The 20,764-nt window shown below is 43.5% G+C and overlaps 1 protein-coding gene across 1 annotated transcript in view; it reads right to left on the reverse strand.

Annotated features, from left to right (window-relative positions):
• Positions 1-20,764, reverse strand: part of rerg (RAS-like, estrogen-regulated, growth inhibitor) — a 55,619-nt gene that overhangs the window by 6,274 nt on the left and 28,581 nt on the right. Inside the window, exon 3 of the mRNA XM_072672661.1 lies at positions 2,091-2,147. Coding sequence (XP_072528762.1) covers positions 2,091-2,147 — 57 coding nt within the window. The remainder of the gene's footprint in view (positions 1-2,090; positions 2,148-20,764) is intronic.

Genomic DNA, 20,764 nt, shown 5'->3' on the forward strand with positions numbered 1-20,764 from the left:
ATAATTTCTTATTAAATTACCTACAGTGGTGACTGTATAATCATTTGGAGTATTTTCAACATGGACAAATATAATACTGCCCAGTCCCCAAAGTTCACAATTCTTTATCATTTCATGTTTGCATTTTAGAAATGACGAATAAATATTTATTCAGCTGTGTGCAAATATCTGACTCTACACACTCTCAGCTCAATTCCGTGAATGAGAGTTAGAGTGGCTTTTGCTCCATATTTAATGTAGGTATAGAGAAGGCCTCCATAATCTGGTCTGTGGACACTGAAAACCCACCACCACTGATGACAAATTTACACACGTTCCTCTTTTGGCACTTCGAATCCGTTTATTCAGGGTGACTACAATTCATTGCTCCAACAAAGCGTCCACTATGCCTCTGGAGTGGATAAGTACATTAGATTATTTATAAATGGGTGGAAATGTGCAGGGATTCATGAGGCTTTGAGACAGACATAAAAGTTACAATTTACCGGCTCACATTCCTACGGCATCCGGACTCACATGGCTTTCATTGGGCACAGACTAGGTGTCATTGTCAGACACTGCAATGCCTGTTAAAGTCTCTCTCTCCCTTTTGTAGGGGATTTGCCAGTTCAGATGCACTGTGTTCAGTTAACCTGTAAACATTCCTAACTCTCTCATAACTAGATTCTAGTGTGTATTCATGGACGCCAGCAAGTACTTCTCAAAAAATGTCTGTGTTCTGTTTCAGTTTTGCCCCCAACTAGCTTACTTTGCTTAGTTAGAATTGCTTGAGCAGGTCAAAACCAGATACCTGGCTAACCTAGTTGTGCTTTCTGCAATGTGTGCCTGGTCATCAGTAAAGATGTGGTACCTCAGTATTGGCCTAAAGGGAAAAGTAACCACTGCCCAATATGGGCTGAGGTAACTCAGAATCATGCTAAATCACAACTCTTCACAGTAAAGCAGTATGGGGGCTGTTCAGAGCACAGGCCAGCCTAGTGATCTGTGAGCTGGGCTTCAAAGTTGTCAGATGGTTAATTCCCACTGGATCAAGACTCGCATTCCTTACACAGCACTGGGCAAAACCTTTTGCGCTAAAATAATTGCGCTATCAACATGTAACCTCAATCATGCAAAAAAGCAGTGGCATCCATGCACTTCAGAGCTAAGCATTGTTTGAAAATAATAAGTTAGTGCAGAGATAATCCCTACAGCAAGTTTCTCAGCCCCATTTTAGCGTGAGCTACGTCAGCAAATGATTGAGTAGCATCCACATAACAAAAGGTCACAGGGCATTACTGTTTCTGAATCATCTAATTCAGATTATGATTAATATTTAATCATATTAAATGTGGCAATATACTGCATTCTCAGCTCTGATATCCTAAACATGTCATAGCCTGTTTCTCACTTTTTTTTCTTTCTTAGTATTTTCTGTGTCTGTGCTAGCACTGATTAAATAGAAATCACTTTAAAAGAAGCAAAATAACTGTATGCTGAATTCACCTGATTCCTTATTTACTGGCTTTGAAAGAGATTGTTAGGAGACAGTGGTAGAGATACAGTTTATTCAGAAAACTGGTGAAACGCTCACCTCTCACAATGCCATTTTCACTCGAACAATCATAATCACATACTCAAACACACTTTCACTCATGCTTATACACTTATTATATTGCACCCTGTAAGATTTTCCTGGGAGTCTGTAGCTGCATTTCTCCAAAGCGCCGAAACTACTAACTAAAGCTGAAACTAAAACGTCACCGCCTCGCGTCAAAGGTGTATCGCGATTGCAATCTGTAAAATTCCTAATGTGGTACAACAAGCACTGATAACAGGCAGACAGCTTTATCTGAGCCTGACCGGACTGCACTATTCAGCCGCCTACGCAGATTTGATTTGTCATGCCTTGCTTTGAAATACAAACCTCTGGAATGAGCTTCTTTGGCTGAAGACCCTGACAGGATTTTTTTTCATGTACTTTATGAGTGTTCAACCACAAAGGTTGAAAGAGGTGAGTTCTGAGGACCAGCAGTACGTTTTACCATTGTAATGACGGGCCCCTGAGAACCAGCACAGCAGAAGTGCTTTTAGAGTAATGGCGTACTTACCCAGGGTAGGGTCGTACTCCCAGATGAAACGCTTGGTCAGGAACCTCACCACCAAAGCTAAGAAAACAAAGAGAGAACGAGAAACAAGCGTGATTATGTTTATGTGGTAGTTGTATGCAATCAGCAGCAAGTACGAAATTACAGTCAAAAAACACTCTCTAAAAGACCCTAAAGGCCTAGCGCATAGCATATACACAATTTTAAACCATTTAAAATTAAACATGATCTCACAAGTTGTGTATTGTTTTATATTTGTTTTGTGTACAGGACTACACAATGTGATAGCTCTAACATTTGAATATTCCACATTTTAAAACAAACCTGAAATTGTAGCATTCTTGCACATGAAGGAACACTGGACTGAACCACTGACTGAATGGAGAACACATTGCTTTAAGCAGTTTTCCTGCCCTCTAGGTCAAAAAAATGGAGTCAAAATAGTTCTCATGCAGTGGGATAGTTATTACTGAGGTAAATGATGTCATTCAGGGCAGGCTACAGTGTTTTTGGTTTAAAAAAAAAACTGTACTGGCAATTTTGTTAAAAGAAATTTACCATGCAAATACCTTTTAGTCTGCATGTAAGTATTTTTGCTGGTGTATGGCATGTCAATATTCAACAAGGTTTACAGAAATATAAAAAAGTTTAAATGAAAGTTTAAAAAAAATTTGTTTGTTGTTGTGGACTTATGGACATCAGAGCAGCTTTGGCATCTGGCAAGAACTTTACAAACCCCCTTATTGTGGCCTTGAACCCAACTCAATGCCATAAATGTATCTTTGTACATATCATATTATTCTAGTATACTGCAAATAATAACAGAATTGATGTTCAAAAACACTGTGCCTTCATTCAATTGTTCACATATTCTATTTTAGTCTTACACACTGGATTTTTATATACTTTTTTTGTCCAGTATTTGTTATATATTTTTTTTCTCTCCCCAATTTAATAATTTCCCATCCATGATCTAGGACTCCTGCTAATGCATAATGCTACAGCACTGGGGTCATGGCCTCAGGCTTGTGTTTCTAATAATGTGTATGGTGAGAAGTTGCAGACATTAAGGCTGGTAAGGATTTTAAATGGCACCTTTTTACTCAAACTGACTGACAGCTGTAGATTAGAGCAGTACTGGATTTCCTATAAGTCCTAAACAGAGCAGTGCTAATTTAATTTGCCTCCAATTAACAACCAGATGCTTGGCAGAGATCCCACAGAACCTTGCCTGTCAGCCTTTCCAGCAATTTAGTTCACACTGTGACACGCTTAGAGAAAACACAGACACTTGGCTGGTTTCACTCTGGCCTTATCAAAACATGTTATTACTGCCCTGCCAGGCCCACTCTTGGTTATTTACATCATTATACAGCAGAAGAGTATAGAGTAAATAATCTGAGTGAGGCAAGGTAACTCTGTAATCTGACTCGTCACATATTCACTTATTGTCACTCATTCACGTTTAGTAACACAAGAGGAAGCTTTACACTACACATAGACAGTCTTACGCAGGCTTTACACTACTACGCAGACATTGTATCAAGTCAGTAAGTACTTAGAAGCAATGGCATGGTTTTCTTTTCTAAATAGTTAGTTAGTGGCTAGTTCAGATGCTTTGAAGAACCTTTTTTGTATACGAGATGCAAGAGTGAGAATAATCTTTTTGAAGTTTAAGGACTTACATATAATGGATACCAATTAAAGGTTTTGTCTGGAACTGTATGCCCCAGCCTGGACCGTTCTTCAACTTGGTTGAAACAATAGCAAGCTGGGCTATAGCTCTTCATTATCTCTCTGTCCAGACCCTACTCATAATCATACTTCATAACCTGTTCCTACATTAGCTATAGCTCTTCATCATCTCTCTGTCTAGTTCTTTGTATATTGTTATTTGTTTGTGCTGTGAGGGTCGACTCAAGGCAGATGGTTTCCTCAGACTGAGTCTTGGTTTCTCCCAAGGTTTCTTCCTCTTAGCATGAGGGAGTTTTTCCTTTCCACTGTCGCTACCATCTCCATTGTGGTGCTTGCTCATTGCCTGCTTATATAACTTATATAACTTAAATAACAGCTTTAAATCATTTTGATAGTACACTGAATTACAATAGTGTTACTTTAACGGTGTCTGTCACGGTCACTCAGGGCCAGAACACTACTACTGCATGTAACTTTGGTTGAGCTACACAAAACCTCTCACAAGAACTGTGTAACGTTGCAAAACTCTAGATAAAAGTTAACTTACTAATAGTTTTGCCTTCTCATGTAAAAGGACTGCCGAATTACATGATGCCACTAATGAGACCATGAGACCCATTTTAAATCTTTCCTTTACTCTGTGAATAACTTTGTATTGTTATATTTAGATACTCATTGATTTATACTTATACTAATTTGAAGAGTTTTGTGTTGATTTAGCAAGGACTAAATCTGAGATTAATGGTGTTATTTAAGCTATACACTGATACGGCTGTTTCATTAAAACCACCTCCTTGTTTCTACACTTTGTGGAGCACTTTGTAGTTCTATAATTAGAGATTGTAGTCCATTTGTTTTTCTGCATACTTTGTTATCCTTCTTTCACCCAATTCTTCAATTGTCCGGACCCCAAAGGACCACAAAACAGCAGGTATGAATGATTCTCAGCACTGCAGTGACACTGACTGGATCAGACAGCAGAGCTGTGTGCTAGCCAACATAGTCCCGTGGGCAGCATCCTGTGACCACAAGGACTAGAGGATGACAAACACAAACTGTGCAGCAACAGATGATCTTCTGTCTCTGACTGTACATCTGCAAGGTCTAATAGAGTGGAAAACTGCACCAGCACTGCTGTGTCTGATCTGTACCAGCACAACCCACACTAACACACCACCACCATCACATGAATTTCACTGCAGTGCTGAGAATGACTTATCACCCGTTCTGTTGGGGTCCTTTGGGTTCCTAACTATTGAAGAACAGGGTGAAAGTATGTACAGAAACAGATGAGCTGCAGTTTGTAACTATAGAACTACAAAGTGCACCTATATGTTAAGTTAAGGTGATAAAATTGACAATAAAAACAAAGTGGTGGTTTTAATGAAGTGGCAGTTCAGTGTATGTGAATCTTTCTACACTCAAGACAAGACAAGACTCCTAAAGAGTTCTTCAAAGGCAACGGTTCTCCATTCAACCATGACAACTTACATACAACCCTTTTTAGTACTATAAGATGTGTATCTAATAATATATCTGGTATTTTAGTATCATTTATCAAGCACTGTCATATTACAAAATTGTTGTGACAACCCTATATCTGTCCCTCCTTTTCTTACAGCCTGAATTTGTCCGTCCTGCCATACTGATTCTCCAATGAGGTTGCAGCCAATGTGTGTTAATGCTGCATCAGTGGGCAGGTGAGAGCAGGCCTGCTGTGTCCTTATGTGGATGGAGGTCATTCATCAATCTCTCTCCACTCACCCACCCACTCCCCCTTGCTTTTCCATTAATTTCCTGTCCAACAAAACAATGAGGGATGGCATGGGCCATCTCAGCTGCTATGGCCAGAAAAGATTGCTTTCTTTCTCTCTCTTACTAAATGCCTCTCTCTATTTCCATCTGCTTATTTCCCTGTCCCTTTTCTTGAGACCCATTCATGCTGAAAAAGAGAGTAAAAACTAGCCGCTTCTTTGGCATAAGCGATTCATTGTATGTATAAGCTACGACTCCGGCATTTCATCTTGGGTCCTGTTCTCTCTGGGACATGTCACGAGACTCTGAATGGGTTCTAGTTAGCCTGTTTGAGTCTGGAGGGGTATCTCTTTCCTTGTGTGAAGAGCTATTGTTGTCCCCGCTTTTACAGTCACTATGGGTAAAATTACGTTGCTATTGAGTAGGAAACAGGAACACCCATCTTTGTGTTGCATGTTCTCTTTTCACAGTCGCCTAGGCCAAAAACAAAAAAAAATTATTCAACATATGTTGTTTTACAGGTTGTATCTGTCGCGTCCTCCCTTATTGCTCTGTGGTATGCCGGCCTCTTTGAAGTGTACTTTAATAAGGCCCTGCACAGAAATAATCAGAAATTAACAGAATTGAAATAATCTGCTGCAGTTAATCTTTCAGCATGTTATTTCTCTGTAATCCAGACATGGTGTTTTCTTATTGTGTTTCTATGTTCAGGATAAATCCACCTGCAATAAATCACTTAGCCTAAATAATATTCTGATAACAGTTCACAGTTAGGCCTGTCAAAACTTTCTGTTAACTTCTGATGCCCGAACTGAGTGCAATGTCAGTTCTGCTTTGACCACAACTGACTGCAAAATGCAGCAGCCTTTTATTTATTCGTGCCCTGACTTGCTTGTTTAAGTTTATCTCAAATTGGGTACAGATGCACTAATGCAGCTTGTGTTAAAAGCCAATCTCTGACAGCCCCAAACAAATTTGACTTTAGTCTAGGAAGTAATTTTAGTAATTTGTTAGCAAACACGTAAACCGAGCATTCATTGCTGTGAGTCATCTTTAGGAAGCCTTTATTCTTTGTGTGCTGCTCAGCCTCCTTGTTAATCGTCTGCATCTGTACATTCTGGCTTTCGACACCAAGGCATCTCAGCCAATAAAAAGCAACATCTTCCTAACCAAGCATTTTGGCACCATCAGTAATCCTGTCTTACCTAATGTTCCCTGCAAACTACAGCCATTGTAGTCTATGTCCAGATCTACGCTGGGCAGTAAAGGTGATCTGCATGTGGAACTGTTTTGTATGTGCTACCAGGTTTTCTATGATTTTATGAAAATAGTACCATGTTGTCTTTACAAAAAAGGTGTTAATGAATACAAAGATTGGATATTATATTAAATTTTATATGTTATATTGTACATTTAGCATTTAGTACAAATCTTTTTATTGTACTTCTGTTTTTCACAGAATCTCTGTTTTCCTTTAATACAAATGGTTGAATACACATATTGATTAAAAATGACTCATGTACAGATGTAGTGTAGATCTGTCCTGGGATTTCACATAAAAATGTAAACATTGTACATGCATGTGGCATATGGCTGAAAAAGGTGGAATTTAAAATTAGTTGATATTTCAAATGTGTCCTAAACACATTGCAAGCATGATGTTTATCCATAAGTGCTTGGATCAAAATCAATTTTTTCAATCTATTGTCCCAGCTTGTGGACTTTGTGTTCAGTATAAAAACTGCTTTCTAGACAATATAATTTTTAAAATGTGGTTCACATTTGTATCATTAATAATAAAATGCAATATTTTATATTAAACTAACAGTTATGACCCTATATAGTAATCAGGTACAAACTAATTTTGTAGAGTGGAAGGTGCGCACTTGGTGATTGCACCACAGGAGGAAGTCTGAAAACATTTATTATTAAAGACAGATTCAATTATAATGCAATACCGATTATTTATATGTTGTGGGTTAAATCCGTAAGTTATTATATCTGATGAGCTAAAGGCATAAATGGGCATTTTAAATATGAGCCAAAGCTAATAGTTTTAGCACAGACTTGCTACACTCTAAAGGACTGTGGAATTTGACCCAAAACATAATTACCTGCTTTATCGACCAATGGAAGTGACAGGGTGGCCACATGGAAAGGGCCTATAGCCTAATTTCAGCTCATTTATTTGTTTACAACACTGATCACAGTGTGATGTGGAGAGCACTGGCCCCAGAAGTAAGCCAGAGAATCAATACACTTATCACATATTAGGGCTCTGAGGCTGATATATTGAGTGCAAGAGACTTTAAGCTGTGCATTTCAAGGCATCTCAGCTGCTGGAAGAAGTAATTATCTTTGGTCTTTTTTTTTTTAATCCAGGATTGGGGTAATTATACAAGCAAGGCAGATAATGATAAACAAAACTGGAGCAATTAGAGTGTAGAATAAAAGTCTGTGTAGCTTATTAAACAGATTGTATTTGTTTAGTACATTTTATGGTCCTTGGTGTTTGAAGCCTCACAAAAAGTTCATGACCATATATATTGTCTCTGTACTACAGTACTTCATATTCAATGGACCACTGTGAAGTTGGACCTGGATGGGACCACAAGGGTAAAATGAAGAATTACAGCTCCCCCAATTTTAGGGAATCATATCTAAATTAAGTTCCTTCTTTTTAATATTAGAGTACTTGATCACGGAATTACTCAAATATCTTTCAGTAGCATACCTAAAGCCATTGGTGTCACAGTAACATCTACAGTAGTCTACAATGTACATTTGAAAAAGGTGTAGTTGCACTTGTGTTGACTGTAGGTGTTTGTTTGCAGAGACTATAGTTGCAGGATTTAATTGGTTCTGTAAAGTAAAGCATTACATACTCAAAACCATAGCAGGATTATATGGGCTTACTATGCCCATTTCATGTTTCCTTTTTAGTCTATGTTCTGAAAATACACAACTTTCTACCACCAAACCACAAATGCCACGCCACCTGAAGCTCAGAAAAAATCCCATATTTAGCAAAAGATCCTATTGTCACAGAAACAGTGGATGTACAGTAATGATGTCCTGTTCTCACTTCTTTACGCCCAGTTCTTCATCGGCTGAACAAACAGAGCAATCAATTAGGGCCGAAGGGTCACATAGGATTTTCCATTCTGGTTGATTCTGTGCTGCTCACTGTGTGTTACTGAAAATAAAACAGTCTCTTGACAAACATACAAAGCCATAGTGTGTGTGTGCTTGCATTTGCACATCTGCTTTAGCAATGGGTGCAACTTAAGAAAACTGATGGCATTCATTTGAAGTGACCACAAACATTTAGTGTATCTATTCACTTTTCACAATTACCCCTACCTTTAGTCTTTACCCTAACCCTAACCTCAACCCAAAACCTTATACTCACCTTTTTAGTCCTAAAGCTGTAAATCTAACACTGTTGAGTGTTTAACCCAAAGGTTTGTTAAACCTCTGCATAGCATAATTCAGAGTGTACTTTCTAAATCAAGTGAAACCCATACTGCTCTAATGTGTGTGTGCAGTTGCTTCTTCTTTGTGCTGCTATTAAATTGCTCTTAAACCAGAAACAGTAAACTGGAACATTTTCATGATAGATTGTAGATAGTTTGACAACATCTATCCAAAATGATAAAGGATTACTATACTTGAGCTACAATACAATTCTTTTAGAATTTGGAAAGGTAGTTAATGTTTTATGTTGAGCTTTATTACTTTTGACTGCAAATTATGCCGCATTAGAAAGAACAGCTGTTGTCCTAACAGTCAACTATGAGTGAGGGCAGTGAATGTAAGGGACTGTGTGATGATTAGTGTCACAGACCATTTCCACTAGTATGAACTGTAAACAGATTTGTTGCAGCAACTTTCCAAGTCACTTCCTCTCCAGGGAGAGCTCACAAGCCTGTGTCCAGAGCCCTGCGTCTTGCAGAAGCTTTCCCAGAACCCTCACTCCCCAGCACACACTCTTGGGCACGTCCATTCTCCCTGGACAGCACTCTCCATCAGCCCCTTCATAAACAATCACTCATCAGTAGAGCAAAGGCATTGAGGTGAAACTGTGGACCACTACAGAACTAAACAGGATGTCATGATTGCAAATTCATAGAAAGTGGCCAACTTCTAAGTACAGTTATAAATAGTGAGATTCAGATTAGGGTAAAAGGGTGAATTAAGTGGCTTGTATTTACATTTTACAAATTTTACCAAATTACTGATTTCTATGAACCCTTTAATACTGAGATGAATACAAGGTAAAATATCAATTGAGATACAATATATTGCACTGACCAATCATACCCAACTACCACTAACCAATTATGACAAAAACCTACTGATCAATTACATCACTCTATATATAATATATGACATCCACTGGCTGATGACATTTCCAATGATATGACGCCACCAATGACGATTCCAATTACACCACCTCTGGCCATTCACGTCCCACAGCCTTTGATCAATAACACTCTGGCCAAATACCACTGACCAAGCACATGCCAAAGCTATTTATCAAATCAAATCATAGCCAATAACTAATCATGTCACAACACAACTGACCAATCACAACATGCTGTCACAGACTGATCAGAACATATTGCAATTGATCCAATACATCATAGAACCACTATGCAATCACATCACACAGCCACAGATAAATCACATTACAGTCTTACTAACCAAAGACACACCACCAATGGCTGCTCACATCACACAGCCACTGACCAAATACGCTGCAGTCTTCCTATCTAATATCTTATTTCTATTAATCTACTATAAAGTGGTAGATTACTGCCACACCCTCTTTATTATGTTTCTTTAACAGAACTATTGGAACCTGGTGGCAAGTCTTAAGTAATTAAACACACTCATTAAATCATTCGAGTGGAAAGAGGTTCCAACTGAAACACAACTATTACTCATAGCATTAAAGAAATCATTTTATTGTCTCATTTTGCTCTCAATCAGTTGCAACTGTATTGGTAGAATGGAAGTTAAACAGCCAGGAGAAAAGATTATAAACCAGTAACTGAGAGTTTAGTGTAAAATGCATTAAAATCCAGTTTTATTCATTTCCATTTATTGTTCTTTCAGTGTAGATGCTGCAATTGAACCTGCAATGGACCCTTTTTTTGGGTACTACATGAATTAATAAGGGCATATTATGTAATTGAATATATCAAGTTAACAAGGTTATCAAGTTAACTGGTTCTGATGCTTTATACTAAGGAAGTCTATATTATGCTATATTACGTATCTATTTAGATCATCCATATTTAGACTTAAGCCATTGTGTAAAGAATTGTGCAATCTGGATCACCAAAACAGAAAACCTAGAGCTACAAAGACTTTTTTTTGGTGTTTGGTCAACAAGATCTGCCTCTGTTACCACCACTTACCCTCACACTCCCTCTCCTAAATATCTATCCTGCTTCTGTCTTCTTTCAATTCTGTATGGAACCAACTGACTTTCTATTTCTCCCAGAACGAGCTCCAGGACCCCAACCAGACTTTAAACCACAGAAAATGCGATATCGGAGAAGCTCCATGCAGCACAATCGGCAAGAATGTCTTGATCCTGATTCTTCTTGACCTCTCTGCCGCCTTTGATTAAATCACAAGATCCTTCTGTCCATCCTTTTTGACCTTGGTATTACTGGCTCTGTGTGGGACTGATTTGAGGGGCGTTCCTATCGGGTACTTTGGAGAGGTTCTACATCTGCTCCATGCAAACTCTCTAGTGGTGTCCCACAAGGCTCAGTGCTGGGTCATCTTCACCTCTCACTTTACACCCACTCAATAGGTTTCCTCACATGGCTTTTCTTACCACTGTTATGCTGATGACACTCAACACATCCTTTCTTTTCCTTCTTCTTCCTACACACAAGGCTTGGCTCGGATCTCAACATATCCAACCAACATCTTATCACGGATGGCAGCTCTTCACCTTAAGCTCAACCCAAGCAAGACCGAATTGCTCTACATCCAATGAGCTACAGGTCTTGATCTCTCAATTTACTTTGACAACTCACTATATACAGAAACTGTGTTTTAGTTGTTGAATACCATCTTTCCTGGCTTATGCTGCAAACCTGCTTCTGTTATGCAGATTTCTCCTCTTCAACATTCAGAGAATTCAACCATTTCTCTTTAGGGAGGCCATCCAGCGCTTGCTCAGTCTCTCGTCATTATTACTGCAACTCACCCCTGGCTGGTCTTTCTATGTGTGCCATCAGGCCCCATCAACTGGTCCAGAATGCTGGTCTTCAACCTTTCAAAGTTTAGTCATGTCCCTGCCTTGCATACCCCTCACCGGCTTCCTGAAGCAGCCCGCATCAGATATAAAACCCTGACGCTGGTCTATAATGCCTAAAATGGTCAAGCTTCTCCCAACCTGACTGTCCGTAAACACACTGGTGTAGTGATTGTGTTGGTCACCTCACCAGGCTGGTCTGCCTAACATTATAGGTGCACTTTTATTAGCATCCCTGACACCACTCGTTTTTAGTTCTCAGTGCATTTAGATTAAACAATTCAAAGCATGTGTAAAAGTCAAACTCAACATACACGGCCTTAATTTGCTGATGACTGCTCTGCCCGTATTGATTCATATGTGTCAGCCCAGCGGCGCTGCGCCCCCCCCAGGGGTGGTTTCGGGCCGCGGTCCACAGGCTCCTTGGGACTTTTCAGTCGATGTTAGGTTGATTTCAATGTTCATGTACTTTCTGTTCCTCCCGTTGGTTTTCTCACTAAGGACTTTTATGTTGACAGCGGTCGTAGTAAGACGCCATGTTTTCTGTTTAGTTCTGATTCGTTTCACCTGAGAGCTGGAGTACAAAGGGAGCAAACGCAGATGCCTTGGCGCCGAGAATTACTCTTGCGATGCCAAGCTGTAAGGTTGGCTTCACGTTCATGAGACTTCTAGGAGAGTCTACAGGTTTCGGTAGTGGGTGCTCTATCGGAGCGGTTTCACGTTCAGAAGGAGTTTGCTGTCTGGGTCACCGGTTGGTCGCCACCAGGTTTAGCCCCAATTCTGTTGTCACCTGGATCACACTGTTCGCGCCCAAGGTCAATTCTTGGGGCAGCAGCAACACACTCTACAGAGCGTGTCAGAGACTGTCGGCCACCTGGCGCAGCAACAGGTGGGCCAGCAGCAGCAAGTCACCCAACTAGTGGGTGACGTTCAGGGGCTCACGAATCTGGTTAAGACTTCGTTGGAGCCTGCTAGCTCTCCCAGTCCTCCAGTCCCAGTCTTCACACCTCATAGCGCGTATCCGGTAGGCAAGTCTGATACGTACAGTGGCAATCCGGAGCTTTGCGAGGGGTTCTTGCTTCAGTGTGAGGTCTTCTTTAAGAACTCTCCGACCGGCACTGACCAGGCGAAGATCGCCTTTATAGTATCCCGGCTCGCAGGGAAAGCTCTGGATTGGGCCACTGCCACCTGGACGGAGCTAAGCGAAGGACTCACCAAGGGCGACCTGCTGCTGCGGATGGAGCAGGGCTCCCGGTCGGCTGCTCAATACTCCCTCGAGTTCCGTACTCTGGCGGCAGGGAGCGGATGGAATCAGCCGGCCCTCTTGGCCCTGTTTCGCGGGTTGAATCCCCGTCTGCAGCGGGAGCTGGCCTGTCGGGGCGAGACGTTGGAGCTGGATGACTTCATCGCGCTCGCGATCCAGCTGGACCAGCTCTTAGGTTGCCCTACTCACCCCGGAAGAGGATCCTGATGGCTTCCCGCCCAAACACCGATGGGCGCGGGGAGGGGGCTCCTCGCGCTAATGCGGTGAGTCTGCCCGTGCAGGGGCTTGTGTCACGGTCGATCATGTTGCCGGTATTAGTGACCTACCAGTCCCAGTCTGTGTGTGTTGCAGCGTTGATCGACTGCGGTGCGGAGGGGAGCTTCCTGAGGGCCGACATCGTGGAGCGCCTGAGGATCCCAGTGGAGGAACTCCTGAGACCTCTCCGCATCACCACCCTGGACGGGCAGCCCATGGGTCCTCGGCCCATCACCCACGTGACGACTGGGGTCAAGTCAAGTCAAGTCAAGTGGGTTTATTGTCATTTCAACTACATACAGAGTACACAGTGAAACGAAACAACGTTCCTCCAGGACCATGGTGCAACATAGACAGTGCATACAAGACACAAGTGCAACACAAACAAACAAGTGCGGACAGACAACACAACACAGTACAGACCAGAGAATAATAATAAATAATGACGGTAGTGTGCAAGTTGTGCAATGTGCAATAAATAGAGTCCAGTGAGGTAGTAAAGTTATTAGTGCAAATGCTTGTGCAAAAAATGCTTCCCATGTTATCTGGGGTAAATGGTTGGAAAGAGAGAGAGAGAGAGGGAGAGTGTACATGTACCAGAAAGACATCAGTTCAGAAGTTGAGTTGTGTTGAGGAGTCTGATGGCTTGGGGGAAGAAGCTGTTGCAGAGTCTGGTCGTGTTGGACCGGATGCTGCGGTACCTTCTTCCTGATGGCAGGAGGGAGAACAGTCTGTGTGAAGGCTGGGTGGAGTCATCCACAATGCTGGTTGCTTTGCGGATGCAGCGGGTGGTGTAAATGTCCATGACGGAGGGGAGAGAGACTCCGATGATCTTCTCAGCTGTCCTCACAATGCGTTGGAGGGACTTGCGGTCAGAGGCTGTGCAGGTCCCAAACCAGGCAGTGATGCAGCTGCTTAGGATGCTCTCTATGGTTCCCCTATAGAAGAGGGTGAAGATGGGTGGAGGGAGACCGGCCTTTCTCAGCTTCCGGAGGAAGTAGAGACGCTGTTGGGCTTTCTTGGCTGTAGAGCTGGTGTTCAGGGACCAGGTGAGGTTCTCTGCTAGGTGGACACCAAGGAACTTGGTGCTCTTAACGATCTCCACAGAGGAGCCGTTGATGTTAAGCGGAGAGTGGTCCGGTCTTGATTTCCTGAAGTCAACAACCATTTCCTTGGTCTTCTCTACATTCCAGTGAAGGTTGTTGACTGTACACCAGTCTGTCAGCTGCTGCACCTCCTCTCTGTATGCTGACTCGTCGCCTTTGCTGATGAGACCCAGCACAGTTGTATCATCGGCGAACTTTATGATGCTGTTAGAACTGTGTTTTGCAACACAGTCATGAGTCAGCAGGGTGAACAACAGAGGACTCAGTACACTGCCCTGGGGTGCCCCAGTGTTCATGGTGATGGTGCTGGAGCTGCTGTCCCCGAACCGGACTAACTGGGGCCTTCCTGTCAGGAAGTCCAGGATCCAGTTGCAGAGGGGGGTGTTGAGGCCCAGCAGGCTTAACTTCCTGGTGAGGTTCTGTGGGATGATGGTGTTGAATGCTGAACTGAAGTCTATGAACAGCATTCTGACGTAGGTGTCCTTCTTCTCCAGGTGGGTAAGGGAGAGATGAAGGGTGGTGGTGATGGCATCGTCCGTGGAGCGGTTGGGACGATATGCAAATTGCAGGGGGTCCAATGAAGAGGGCAGTTGGTTCTTGATGTTCCTCATGACTAACCTCTCGAAGCACTTCATGATGATGGGCGTGAGAGCTACGGGACGGTAGTCATTGAGGCAGGACACCGTGGACTTCTTCGGCACGGGGACGATGGTGGTGGTCTTGAGGCACGTTGGGACAGTGGAGCTGCGCAGGGAGACGTTGAAGATGTCCGTGAGAACATCTGTCAACTGGTCTGCACACTCTCTGAGCACTCTGCCGGGAATGTTGTCTGGTCCTGCAGCTTTCCGTGGGTTGACTGCGCAGAGTTTTCCTCACGTCCACTGCAGTCAGGCACAACACCTGCTCGTCCACCTAGCCACTAGCTTCTTGCACCAGGAGAAGGCCTCACTGCTGGTGCTCCCGGCCTCTGAGCATGAACTGATACTAGGTCTGCCATGGCTGAGTAAACACAACCCTCATATTTCCTGGCCTGACAGGGAGATAGTGTCTTGGTCCTCGTATTGCCGCGCACACTGCCTCAATCTCGCCCCCCTTAGAGTCAGGTCCACATCTGTGGAGAGTCCAGAGCCAGAGTCCCTAGTCGTCCTGCCTTCCGAGTATGCGGACCTTGTAGACGTCTTCTCTAAGGCCGGTGCTCCTAAGCTTCCCCCCCACCGCCCGTATGACTGCGCCATCGACCTAGTGGAGGGAGCGGTCTTACCGAAAGCACGAGTTTATCCCCTCACTAGGGAGGAGGAACGGGCAATGGAGGAGTACATAGACGAAGCCTTAGCACAGGGGTACATCACGCCGTCTAAGTCTCCTGTAGCGTCAGTGTTTTTTTTTATTCAGAAGAAAGGGGCGGGGGGGTTGAGGCCGTGTATAGATTACAGGGCGCTTAACGCTATAACCAGGCGCTTCCCCTATCCCATGCCGTTGGTCCCGTCCGCCCTCGAACAGTTGCGGGGGGCCCGGGTGTTTAGCAAGTTAGACTTGCGCAGCGCATACAATCTCGTGCGGATCAGGGAGGGGGACGAGTGGAAGACGGCGTTCATGACCACCAGGGGGCATTACCAATACCGGGTCATGCCGTATGGCCTAGCCAACGCCCCCCCCCCATCTCCCAGTTGTTTATCAATGACGTCCTGAAGGACTACCTTGGACGATTCGTGGTGGTCTTTCTGGACGACATACTGGTGTACTCCCCCGACCTGATCACCCATGTGCGTCACGTCCGCCTGGTCCTGGCGAGACTCAGGTCCCACCTGCTGTTTGTTAAATTAGAGAAGTGTGTGTTCCACGTGCCGGAGATACCTTTTCTGGGTTACATCATCAGCGAGCGGGGGGTTCTTATGGATCAGGCAAAGGTTCAGGCGGTTCTGGATTGGCCGTCACCAGGCTTGGTCAAGGAAGTACAGAGCTTTCTAGGCTTCGCAAACTTCTACAGGAGGTTCATTAGAGACTTCAGTAGTTTGGCAGCGCCCATCACGTCATTACTCAAGGAAGCCCCGCGGCACATCACATGGATGCTGGCCGCAGAGGACTCGTTTCAAGCACTTAAGCGTGCTTTCACGTCGGCCCCATTGTTGCGCCACCCCGATCCCCGTAGACCATTCGTGGTGGAGGTGGATGCCTCCAGTACAGGGGTGGGGGCCGTCCTGTCACAAAGACAGGAGGGAAGCGACCGCTTGCACCCCGTTGTGTTTTACTCTAAGAAGCTCACAGGAGCAGAGCGGAACTACGGGGTAGGGGATCGGGAGCCCCTGGCAGTCAAGATGGCGCTGTCAGAGGGGCGCCATTGGTTGGAGGGTGCTGACCACCCATTCCTGGTACTTACCGACCATAAGAACCTCGAGTATCTCCGGCAAGCTAAGTGTCTGAACCCCAGGCAAGCCAGGTGGTCGACCCGGTACCCGTACTACCACCTTCTGTTTCAGTCGCAGCGATAAAATGGGACCTCGATACAGAGATAGCCGAGGCGCTTTCCAACACCGTCGTTCCCGCGGTGTGCCCCCCGGACAAGGTCTATGTACCGAGCGCGTTCCGGGAGAGGCTCATTGGTTGGGCCCATGCCTCTCCAACAGCCGGCCACCCAGGTGAGACCCATACCTTTCATGCCTCTGCCCGTCCCTGACCGCCTGTGGTCTCACCTGGCGGTAGACTTTGTCACGGATCTGCCCGAATCCGGGGGTTACACGGTGGTGATGACGGTGGTGGATCGTTTCTCGAGGGGGGTTAGGTTCATCCCATTCCCAACGTTGCCCAGACAGCCCAAGCCCTGGTAGACCACGTCCTCCGGAATTTCGGAATCCCGGAGGACATAGTATCAGACCGAGGGGCCCAGTTCACATCCCAGGTATAGGGGGCATTTTGCGAGCACCTGGGGGTGAGCGTAAGTCTTTCCTCAGGATACCACCCTCAGACCAATGGCCAGTGCGAGCGCACTAACCAGGAGCTGGGAAAGTTTCTGCGGATCTACTGTCACGACTACCCCAGCGACTGGTTGCGGTATCTGGTTTGGGCCGAGATGGCCCAGAACTCGCTGAGGTGCGCGACCACTGGCCTCACCCCCTATCAGTGTATGTTAGGCTACCAACCCCCGTTGGCCCATGGGACTGCTGCAGAGACCCGAGTACCAGCAGTCGATGCACGGATGCGCCGCAGTGAAGCCGTCTGGGCCAAGACCCATCAGTACATTCAGACCTTCCTGCGGCGCTATAAGACACAGGCCGATCGGAAGCGTGGGGAGACCACGTCATACGCACCTGGAGATCGCGTATGGGTCTCCACACGGGACATTCGGACTGGTCTTCCGTCTCAGAAATTGGCAGCTAAGTACATGGGTCCATTCGAGATTGTCAAGCACATCAACAAGGTTTCTGTTAAGGTTTGTTTACCCCCGCACTCACGTATACATCCTGTGTTTCATGTGTCGCAGCTCAAGCCTACGTTCCAGCCTCAGGTAGTCTTCCCAGGTTTGTATTTGTTTGTTTGGTTTCATTATTAAAGACCATATTCTTGCATTGCTCTGTCCCTGCGAGTGTTCCCTTGTCTCGCCTAGCCAGCATGACAATATGAATATGCATGACGAACTGGTAGGTTACTCAGGTTTGTTTTGTTCTTTGTTCTTGTCCTGGTTCTCCTGGTTCTAATGTGTGAAAAAAAATATTTAAATAATTTAATTACTACTTTAGTGTATCGGTCCAATAACACTTATGTAGCAATTTAGCAATATTTATATCTCTAATATTTATATATATATATCTGTTTTCATATGCCCCAATGTTTTTCTAATACACTGTGTGCAGAATTATTAGGCAAATGAGTATTTTGATCACATCATCCTTTTTATACATGTTGTCCTACTCCAAGCTCTATAGGCTTGAAAGCCAACTACCAATCAAGTAAATCAGGTGATGTGCATCTCTGTAATGAGAAGGGGTGTGGTCTAATGACATCAACACCCTATATAAGGGGTGCTTAATTATTAGGCAACTTCCTTTCCTTTGGCAAAATGGGTCAGAAGAGAGATTTGACGGACTCTGAAAAGTCAAAAATTGTGAGATGTCTTGCAGAGGGATGCAGCAGTCTTGAAATTGCCAAACTTTTGAAGTGTGATCACCGAATAATCAAGCGTTTCATGGCAAATAGCCAACAGGGTTGCAAGAAACGTGTTGAAAAAAAAAGGCGCAAAATAACTGCCCATGAATTGAGGAAAATCAAGCGTGAAGCTGCCAAGATGCCATTTGCCACCAGTTTTGCCATATTTCAGAGCTGCAACGTTACTGCAACGTTACTGGAGTACTCATCACAAGCATCCAAATACTACACAGCGTGGCCGGCCAGTAAGGGTCTAAAAGAAGAAAACATGATGACATGGCCCCCTTGTTCACCTGATCTGAACCCCATAGAGAACCTGTGGTCCCTCATGAAATGTGAGATCTACAGGGAGGGAAAACAGTACACCTCTCTGAACAGTGTCTGGGAGGCTGTGATGTCTGCTGCACGCAATGTTGATCGTAAACAGATCAAGCAATTTACAGAATCTATGGATGGAAGGCTTTTGAGTGTCATCGTAAAGAAAGGTGGCTATATTGGTCACTGATTTGTTTTTGGTTTTGAATGTCAGAAATGTTTATTTCTAAATTTTGTGTTATATTGGTTTACATGGTAAAAATAAACAAGTGAGATGGGTATATATTTGTTTTTTATTAAGTTGCCTAATAATTCTGCACAGTAATAGTTACCTGCACAAACAGATATCCTCCTAAGATGTAAAAAAAAAAAGAAAAAAAAAAACTTTCAAAAATATTAAGCTTTGAGTCTTTTGGGTTGATTGAGAGCATAGTTGTTCAATAATAAAAAGAATCCTCTCAAATACAACTTGCCTAATAATTCTGCACACACTGTATTATCCCAATAAGTCAGAATTATCATTCCAGGGAGCAACTGCAACCGTTTTGCTTGAACTGTAGAACCTTGCATCATTATTTTTGCAATATTTATATTAAAATATAACTGTTTGAAGCATTAAGCTCACAGCTGCAAGTCTTGTCCAGCCTGTGGCAGCTTTAATCTAGTCATCAGTATGTCAAGTAACCTTACACAAGTACATCCTCACAAATCACAAACTTGTGACTAGTGCTGTCAAGTCAAATATTGAAACATGATGCAAAAGCTGTCGGGTTTTGGCTTAATTGAATGCATGCCTAGATCAGGCATTTCAAACTTATTTGATTACAATAAGCACTGCAACTTGCAAAACACAAACTCTACAGGATAGTGATGTAACCTCCCAATTAACAGATGTGAATTAGGTAGAAACCCAGTAATGGCAGCAAGTGTAAATCATAGCTGCAATTTCATTGGCTAGTTTATGCAGCATTGGTGACACATACAGTAGATATATAGTTTTAAAAGAGGTCACAGTATGTGTGTCTCTTTTCACTTCTTGGAAATTCTAGTAAGGAGTTGCCTTCTCCCACTCCTCTGTCCTGTTTATGCCCTGGCTCTTTGTAAACAGCGGGACAATGGGCAAAGAATGGCTGCCATTCAGAATGGGTCCCGCCTGGCACCGGGGCGTGACCGGGTACAGTTTCACGCTTTTCTAAAGGTGTAAAGGACACAGCTCTGAAATGTCATAGAAGGTGGAGATTAGGTTTTCCCAATCCTGATCTGGAGCCAACTTCAGTGATATCCACCGTATTCAATCTCATTCAGTAAGCCACATGCTCAGATTTGACCTATCCTAGTGACTCTTCCATTGCCATTTCATCACACACAGACTCTAACCTGTAGCCCGGTGGTGTCAGGAAATGAATCTTCTTTAGTCTAACTGCTTTTTTATCCACATTAAAAGTTCATATTCCTCCAATGTGGTCCTTAGGGAACTCAGCCGGGACACATTTTTGTTCCATACCTTCTCCCGGCACATCTGATCCAGCCAGGCAACATTTGATCTCCTGATCTAACAATATTCAGCCCTTGTCAAACCGGTCTTTATATGAAGTTGCACTAACCAGGACTAGGCTGCACCAGTTATGCAGATGTTTGTCCCTAAATTTGTGTTAACTAAATTCTTAGCTAGTTAAAAAAACTGAATATTTATAGCTACTGTTTGTTTGACAATCAGTTATACAGTTATATGTGCAGCTTATTCTAAAGCAACATCATATTGATGCCCAACTGACCTGTAATAGGGAGAATAATGTCTCTATTGTTGCTACTCTTGGCTTGGCATGCTGCTAACTGAAGTATGTACTTTGGTGAATGTTTTTTTCTT

This window comes from Salminus brasiliensis, chromosome 2 (genome assembly GCF_030463535.1).
Source record: "Salminus brasiliensis chromosome 2, fSalBra1.hap2, whole genome shotgun sequence".
Classification (NCBI taxonomy): Eukaryota; Metazoa; Chordata; class Actinopteri; order Characiformes; family Bryconidae; genus Salminus; species Salminus brasiliensis.